Here is a 9,063-nt window from a genome sequence, read left to right as displayed (position 1 = left end):
TGTGGCTGTACCATTGACTGAAAGAATGACTGAACTGATGACTGACTGATGGAGTGATTCACTGCCTAACGGACTGAGCAACTGATAGACTGACAGACTCTCTGACAGAGCGACTGAATTGATTTGAAAAACGCTTAGAAGTAGATACCAAAAATAATTGCTGGACCAACCCAAAAAGTCCGTGGGAGATTGGATAGAGACATGACGTGTCGTGTGTCAGCGGAAGAAGTTACGAAAACAAGATGGCGGTTTAGTTTGGATAGTTTTTTTTAAGACCTTTTAAAATAGGTGCCTTGCGCTCTTCATTTTCTTGATTGCTTTCATCGCGATCAAATTGAAAAGAAATAATATACAATGGACAATCTTTATCAAGAGACCAATCGGTAAGTTTTTCTGTTTGCGTTTATAGCCCTTCGAAGACTTCCCGAATGTTGAGTCCCCTGCTCTGTTATGACAACCCAATATTAATGAAGCTTGATTTTCATCCCATTTCTGTTGCGATCCCCATGGTATCTTACCATCCAAAAGCATCACTTTTCCCTCTTTTACTTTTATGCTTCGCATGGATATTTTACCCGTCCTGATCACGAAGGATAGGATCTACCCAGGCTACATTCAAATTTAATTTGAGTTTAGATAAATTTAAAGTTACGATATGTTCTTTTTCTCCCTATAAAAGGCTCATCGTAGGAGTTCAGGGTTTGCTCAGCAAACTGAGTTCTGCACATCCTGATTCGCTGAACGGTGAGCGTAAACATTAATTTGGAAGAAAGGGTCATCATTGCGTCATGTTTATCCTACCAGCTGTCTCATGCTCACAGACAAGCCATGAGCAGTTTGTCGTGAAAACGAGCTGATGTATGATACTTGATTGAAGTATCCCTGGTAAAAAAAGGAATTGCTGCTTATGGATTCATACAGCTTTAACAAAATATGGTTTTTTGTTATAATCATCACCTGGCAATCTTTGACTTAATGTACCTTAAGATTCACAAAAAGCACAGAATATGATTACAAGGATACCTTTATATAATTATTTACCAGGCGAGGAGCTAAATGATAAAAAAATAGAACTCAAGACCAGAGCACAGTTTTTTTCCTATGTGGACATACTTAAACTGGTAAAAAACTTATTTCTTACTTTTCTGACCAGTTATTTCCTGTAAGGATTGATGTAGGCCAGTAAACAAGTTATTTATTGTTTTCTGCCAGTTTGCCATTTTCTAGTTTGCTATGAATGGCATGCAAAAGATTTTGGACCAGGCTCCAATCTAAAAAAGCTGGACCAGTTACCAGTGTGTGCTTGCTGATGCATTGGAGGATTGAAGAGATGCATCAGAAAAAATAAAGTGAATTTATGTTAAAAACTCCTTTAAGGAGAGTTAGTAGGAATAGTTTTTAATCTTAAATCATCTTCTCTTTTCCACAATAGCTCTTGAACAAGAAATAGAACAAAACTTGGAGCAAGCATCTGCTAATTGTGACCGTCTGGCGATCCTTATAAACAAGGAACCACCTCAGAAGAAACAGAGTGCCAGAATGTAAGTGGTTCATGAGTATGTTGGTTAGACCCATTGCAAATACTATGATCTACATAAATATGACTTCCCGAGAGTGCTTTTCATTTAACTGATTTATTCTTGTTTTCTCGTCACCATATCCCCACTGATTGTGTAGCTCCATTTTCTGCATATCAACACACATACAACCCACAATTCCTCCAGTTACTCAGACAAAGGGCTAACACTCAAAATGTCAGCTTCTTAACTCTGAACCCTTTAACTCTCAGAAGTGATCAACATAAAACTTCTCTCTATAATTTCTTTACATTGTCCAGCAAACAGGTAATGAGAATATTCAAACCTATCAGGTAGAAGTTGTTATCGTGATCTTACACCAAATTCTCATAACTAATTTACAAGGATTTATGTAGCAGCGAGTGGGGAGAATTGACAACCAGATTTTGGGAGTTAAAGGGTTAATGATGGCCAATTTACCTCATCAACTCAGTTGATAACACCAAATTACCCTACTATGATAATCAGTTCAGTGATAAGCAGAAAAGTTTGATGATGGGGTTTTGATGGTAAAATAACAGTGTCCAAGTGTCGAACATGAAAACCTGCCAAAAAAAAGTCAAACAACATTTTGCTACTGGGAACAGAAACATTAGCCAGTGACAGCAACCTGAATTTAATGTCAGAACATGATAGTATCTTGTAGACACTGCCAGTGGTTGTTCTACCGACAACTATTGTTGAAACAGAATTTGTCAGTTGTTACATTGCAGCTTGGCTTTGAAGTGCTGTATTCTAGTGTCTGTTGACTAATAAGATTCTGATGTATAGATTTTCATGTAAATTATGCAGAAGGTCTTAGCAGATTCTTTAGGCAAGTGAAGATGTTCGAATTTGCCTTAAATGTGACAATTGTTTTTTTCTCCTTAGAAAAGTCGACCAATTGACATATGATTTAAGACACCTAAAGACAGGCTTTAACAACTACCAGCATCGCAAAATGCTCAGGGTATGATTGCTTTTATAATTACTATTCATGATTTCACCCTTTAAATCCCGTGAGTGACCATCACAGAATTGCTCCTTACAATATCAATACAACATCAAACCAACAAGTGATGAGAATAAAGAAAAACATTTGACAGACAGGGTGGAGAATTAATTTATTTCATTCTTTCTTTTTCATCAGGAACAGGAGGAAAGAGAAAGAGAAGAGCTTTTAAACAGAAGGTTTACTACAAATGTTAGTAATTTCTGTTGTGCCTCAAGTTGCAACTATTTTGATCACCATGGGAAAAAAAAAAGAAACTGCCCACTAAATTTGCAATCATATGAAAACCATCAATTTCATAACCTGTTTTTGGCAATTTTCATATGGTTTCATGATGCTAAATAGCAACTGTACAAGAATTTGAGCCTGGATACCTGTTTCTTTTAAAAAGGCTTGTGTCTCCTTTCCTCTTTGAGGTGAAAATAGTTTGCAGGTGTGGTACATTGGTATATATATGTATGCATCAACAGAGAGAATCGTTTTTACTCAAAGCTTTGCATGTCTATTTCACATGTTCCTCTCTAAAACAGGGCCTACCTCCCCTTACCAATTAATTAGACAAATTTGTGTCATCTCTTGATTGTATTGCTATTTATTTTTATTTTTCATTAGTTTTTATCATTTATAGTTCTCAGTTTTTAGCATGTAAAACACTTACATCATGTGCCTTAGGTTTTGTGGCTCAGGAGCTTGAGATTGGGAGATTATTCCTGGTATAGATGAAGTAAAATAAATTATCTACCCATCTATCTGTGAGTTCTTTGTTGCTCAGTGCTAGAGCATCAGAATGTAAGATCTGAGTCTTTTAGTCCTTGTGGTGCATTCAACTTTAACCTTTGCCCCTGGCTTCTATATGTGATTACATATACATATGTTGTTATAGAAATGTGAATTTTGCACTTTTAGCTTTTTCAGTACAGTAAGATAAATGACTCAAACTTATCTTGCAGAATAGTGGGGAGACATCGATTATGATAGACCATGCTCTGCAGCACAACACATCTCTTCAAAATGCTGACCGAGGAATCAGTGATTTACTAAGCAGTGGCTCCAGTATTTTGACAAGTTTACGAGATCAACGTGTCACTTTAAAAGTATGTTCACTCCATGTGCATTGATTTTTTTATTAGTACAGTTCAGCTTAACAATAAGGTGACCAAAATGTGTGTGTAAAACATGCAGAGAACTCTTGTTAGGTCAGACACATACTGGTATTGACAGACAAGCCCACATGTCTATTCTTGGGCTTACAATTGGGTGCACCCTTCCCATTTCTGTTGCTAACCTTTCCTTTCAGCGGCATACCCACTGTCGTTGTAGTTGATTGGTGAGAAGTTGGAGAAAGTAAACATGAAATTAGCTGGCTGTTTCTTGTGCTCTATCCCAAGTTTGGAGTAAAGTATGATAAGATTAAGAAGATAACAAACCCTTCTCTTCCACTTTTTTCAGGGAGCACAAAAGAGAATATTGGATATTGCCAGCACTCTTGGACTTTCCAACACTGTTATGAGATTAATTGACAAGAGAGCCACACAGGTATTTTATTCTTAATATCACTGTGAGTAAAACAAAACATACCCCATTCAGTGGATTGACTGGTTTAATCAGAAAAGGCTATCAATGATAAACAACTGTTCAGTGCAGGGGGAGTCAACAGTTTTCTGTTCCACTCCCCCATCCCCTTATTGTGAGATTTTCCATTACATGAACAGCTTATAGAACATTTAATTTAGATGATGAAAAAGCAAATTAAAATAAAAAAAATCTGCATATATATTTTTCTCTGCTAGATATACAAGATGATGGTCCTTCTCACCAGTTGAAGGGTTGACTACAGGCCTCCCCTCCCCACACCCCTTAACTCCCCCCCACATCCCTCCACACCCCCCCCTCCTTAATACACAAGGTAGAGCAGTGGTTTTGGTCACTTCACCCCCCCCCCCCCATCATTGAAAATCTTAGCTATGATCCTGTAGTGAACCAAACTACTGTCCACTACAGTCACTTTTTTTTTCTCTCTCTTTCTCTGTAGGACAAGTGGATTGTTTTTGGAGGAATGATAGTCACCTGTATAATAATGTTCTTTGTGGTGAAATACTTGACATGATAGCTACCAATATGATACATTTTGAAAAGACTACTTTTAGTATAAACTTTGCCGAAAATCTCCTATACTCCAAAATGATCGAGATCTTAGGCATGAAGACTAAACATTCAAAGGTGAAATAGGAAAAGGCCAAAGGAACTAAGATGCTGAAAAATCGCTCAAGTCTTGCCTTAGAACGTGAGAAAGAACGTTGGTTTATTAAAGATACTTCAAGAACTTTTATTTTCTTCTTCTTTTTTTTTTTTTTGGTATTCAACTCCTGTTTCTTCAAAAGTAAATGGGAAATGAGGTTAAACAAAGTTATTAGTTAGAAATACTGGATCAATATCAGTACCTGAAAAACTGCACACCTACCCCTCCCCTAACTCAAAAACAGTCAACTGATAATAAACTGGGGTTAACGTCACACTCATAGGGAAGGGGTGGGTACAAATTCTGTTGGCTATCGAGGGGGAAATGAAGAACAGCTAGAGTGGATTTTTAATTTTCTTTTTGTCTTTTAACTCGTTCATGGGCTGCTTTCGTTTTTGAATGTTTTTACGCTGTAAGATTGTCTTTAGCCTAAGTACGGTAATAAAACTCAAACACAGCTAGCACTCTTATGGTATAGTTTCGCGTTAAAAGACACAGCAAAACAGGAATAATGAGAAATACAATCAATACAATCAAACTGGCGTCTCTGTCAAAAATTTACACAAATCATGGTGTTAGAGCGATTGCGATCACACTGTGGTACGATGCGCAAGTTCAAGTCAATCTGGGGCCATCATGCTAAAGTTGCTTCATGCGTGCCTTACAACAAAACAGAGCACAGTCCAGGTTTCTTTATTTTTTAAGTAATGTCTCAATATGCTGGATGCGGCTTCCCGAGGTCAATGTGGAACTATTCTGAGGAATAAGCGCCAATTTTATTTTTAAGTCTCAAAGGCAAGCGGATGAAAGCGTACAGGGCGAGACACCTGCGAGGGGATTTTTTTTTTAACCGCGCTCCTCTTCTGGCACAAGCATGCTTTCTTCACGCTCGCCTCACGCTTTCCTCTGCTCGCCTTTAAAACACAAAATCATGGCTAATCTGCCACAATTCGCGGTCTTAGACAAGGCAACTGGGTAAAAGGATTTTTCTTAAACTGGCCATGGTTTAAAGCGGCACAGGTGATCAGTTTTGAATTCGGTATAGCTATAGCGATAAAGAAAGATGTTTCTTCGTCTTGTCTCTATCTTATTCTGTTCACACATGTGACGCTTTTGACATTGCTTATCGTAGCTGTATGCAGGAAATGTGTTACATATCGATCTTGTAATAGCGTACTTCAAGGTGGTGGCTCTGTGGCTCAGCAGAAGAGCATCGGAGGACGAAATCCGAAGGATTGATGTTTGATTCCTCGTGCGGATTTTAATTTTTTTTCTTTTTCCCACGCTTGAAACAAGAAGAATCTATTTACTTTATTTTTATTTTGTTAACCTATTATCAGTCTTAAGTCTCAGGATTACTGCAGCTTGATGCGCCGCACGGCTGGTCTCTCGGTCAATATAAAGTAACTCAGTGCCTATGTTGATTTCTCCTGTCTGTATAATAGAATGACAGCGCTTTGAATTAATTCTGCGTACTTTTAATCTTGTTCTTCCTTCATGAGAGAGTAACAATGCGTTAATTTCTTCATGTTTTTCTTTCTTCACTGGTAAATTACAGTGCATCATCCTCTTTGCGTTCTTTTTATTACACGCTCTTCGTAAGAAAATAAAAAACAATTTTCACGCAATATCAAAATGGGTCCTAAAGTATTTTTTATTAAAAACTGAGTTCTAGTGCTCTTAATAATATCAGTACTTCAAATTAGCTATTTTCGAGTATCAGATTTAATTTCCTGATCGCATAATACTTCCTAAAATTCACTTGCACTGATTTTTTTTTCTCTTGTTGCATGCTAATCCGTCACTTGCAATGCCTTTTATTTAGTTTGATTCTTGATTAGCTGACTGAGCGTGCAACAGAACTCCGTGCCATATATGTGACGTAGCTGCCGATTATTGGCTGAAAATGTTAATCCATATTCATCAGAGGTTGTAGAATTTTCAGTAAACCACGTTGCCCATCGTAGAGTTAAGACGTACCGTCTGTTGTGCTAAAAATAACGTTGTACTCTGAAAGGGAGAAGAAATTGGACCTGCAAAAACAGCAACGAAAAAACTCTTAACAGCAGGTGAGCATTGATTTTAGATAATATCGCCTTAATCTCCCTTAGAGGTCTTAACAAGCCGTATTGTGTAAGGCCAACGACGTAGCACGAATCGGCTCCGCGGTCTAGGCGCCTCAACTCGAAATTAGACTAAATTAGGGTGTTGGCTTCGAGAAAAACCGAACCTATGATTATAAAATATTTTAGTGAAACGTTCCGATAAAAAAGATTCGCTCGCTAAATGCATTGGGGACTTAATTTTGTATTCGAATGCAGCCACGAGAAGGTGCGATGATTCCTATACTCAGTGGCCTTTGCTTCGCTGTAAACAAAATTTTAAAACGTTTGGATGATTTCCCTCGTCCTATAACTGTGTCAAATAGCAAAATAATTGTCCAGAATTATAATTTCTATATTTTGTCCTCATGGAAAGTGAGCACTCCCCAATGACATTCATATTTTCTACTTTCAGGAAGAGAAATGTTGACAGAAGGATGAAAGAAGAAAGATTGGTCAAGAGAAGACAACAGAGTCACTGAATTATTAGTGGATACTGCAGAGATAAGAACTTTAAAATTATTTAGTAATACTAGCAAAAATGATGGCGCTTTGTATTTCTAATTATTGTACAAAGTCTTTGTTCTTTCCCAATTGTCTTGAACTGGATAAAAGTGATTACATGTTGAGTGAAGAGTTCTTAATTAGCCACCATTTTTGGAATAGTTTGCTGTGATAGTGATTGTTACTCAGACTCTGAGCGATCATTTGATTTATTTGAACCACCAGTTATAATTTGGTGTAATTTATCTCAGATATAACCCCGTTACATCGAATTCAAGACCGAGACAACTGAAAACTGGTATAATTCTGACTACGGAATGCTGATACTTAAATTTTTCATATCAAAACTGTGATCGCTCAATTTTTTAGGTTTGTTTAACAATTGGTATCACTCTTGTTTATTAGTTGATGTCACACAAAGGTGATATTAAGATGGCACTCTAACAAAATACCCTGGCCGGACAAAGACCAAACGGAATTAAAAATTTATCTCTTTTAACGATTTTGACCGATTTTGCGTATTTTCTTTACGTCAAAAATCATATTGCTGAACACCGTCGACTTTCGCCATCCGCAAAGACCGACTCAGTTGGACTAACTAACTTGGACAAGACTCCTCGTAACAGATAACATAAACGATAAACGATCGGCACTCTACAAACGACTTTCAAAAAAAAACAACGCAGTCATCAACAGACCAAACTAACCTTACCAGCTGATCAAAACAGACTAATTAACGGACAAACGCTTTTTGAGTCTGACAGCCACTTTGCTGCAAAACTGACCAATCAGTTTTCAAAACCGAAGTTATACAATTCGACTTCTAAACGATCGTTCACTTGCGCCTCTGACGACATCTGCTCATGCTAAACGCTAGTTTCCACAACAAGCCTTTTTAGGACTAGTCATACCTGGACGATCACACTTAACGATTAAATGATACAAAGAAAAAAGTTGGCCAAAAAAATTTATTGAATTGAAAATTCATTCTCGGCATGAACTGTATTTAACTGGAAATTCAGGAACTTTTATTTTAAAAAAAGAAAGTACTTATTTCCATACACGAAGCAAGAATTTAGTACAGTGCCATTTTAATTATGTCGTTACTTTGTGCCTTCAACTGAGCTCGAATTTTGGTAAAAAAGTAATATGTTTTAAAAGTTAACTCAAATGCCTGGTCACGTGCTCTTTCGAGAAACTCATTAGTGGAAATTTAAGTTTATATAAACCAGTTAAAATTGACTCCTTTGACAACGAAGAAATATAGGTTTTCATATTTCGAGAAGACTTAATTTAATAGAAATTAAGGTAGTGAAACGTTTCGCAAATGGTTCAGAAAAAGCTCGAAAATCAACTTGAATATAGGAGTCCAATCTTTCGACCAGTAAACAATGAATAAGTCAATTGGCGGAGATTCGTTGTTATGAAAAGTCATGATTGTCTCGCATGAACAAGAAAATTATATTCTTACATGCTCATCACGATTTTCAATTTTGGTACAACACGTTAGTTTTTCTAGACAAAGGCTGGAGTCAAATTCAAACCAAACAAAATTAGGGAATTTGATAGTTTTCTGCATCAAAAGAGTAGTCACGTTTTCTAGTTGAATTTTTTCACATATTTATGACGAGTTTTGTGGAAATTTAAGGA

At 36.9% G+C, this 9,063-nt stretch overlaps 1 protein-coding gene across 1 annotated transcript; it reads left to right on the top strand.

Moving 5' to 3' along the window:
• Nucleotides 1-236: 236 nt before the first annotated feature.
• LOC131770812 (Golgi SNAP receptor complex member 2) lies at nucleotides 237-5,271 on the top strand. The gene is made up of 8 exons (XM_059086541.2): nucleotides 237-383; nucleotides 680-744; nucleotides 1,433-1,541; nucleotides 2,448-2,526; nucleotides 2,707-2,760; nucleotides 3,519-3,662; nucleotides 4,018-4,104; nucleotides 4,601-5,271. Exons 1-8 carry the CDS (start codon nucleotides 355-357, stop codon nucleotides 4,673-4,675), a joined length of 642 nt encoding a protein of 213 aa, XP_058942524.1. The 5' UTR covers nucleotides 237-354; the 3' UTR covers nucleotides 4,676-5,271.
• The last annotated feature ends 3,792 nt before the right edge of the window (nucleotides 5,272-9,063 follow it).

This window comes from Pocillopora verrucosa, chromosome 13, assembly GCF_036669915.1.
Source record: "Pocillopora verrucosa isolate sample1 chromosome 13, ASM3666991v2, whole genome shotgun sequence".
Classification (NCBI taxonomy): Eukaryota; Metazoa; Cnidaria; class Anthozoa; order Scleractinia; family Pocilloporidae; genus Pocillopora; species Pocillopora verrucosa.
The sequence above is the reverse complement of the archived record's forward strand: the minus strand, read 5'-3'. Positions and strand labels throughout refer to the sequence as shown.

Coding starts and splice junctions, on each gene's coding strand:
- LOC131770812 (XM_059086541.2), top strand. CDS start 355: ATGGACAATCTTTATCAAGAGACCAATCG. Junction 1,542..2,447: donor AAGAAACAGAGTGCCAGAAT/GTAAGTGGTTCA, acceptor TTTTCTCCTTAG/AAAAGTCGACCAATTGACAT. Junction 2,761..3,518: donor ACAGAAGGTTTACTACAAAT/GTTAGTAATTTC, acceptor CTTATCTTGCAG/AATAGTGGGGAGACATCGAT.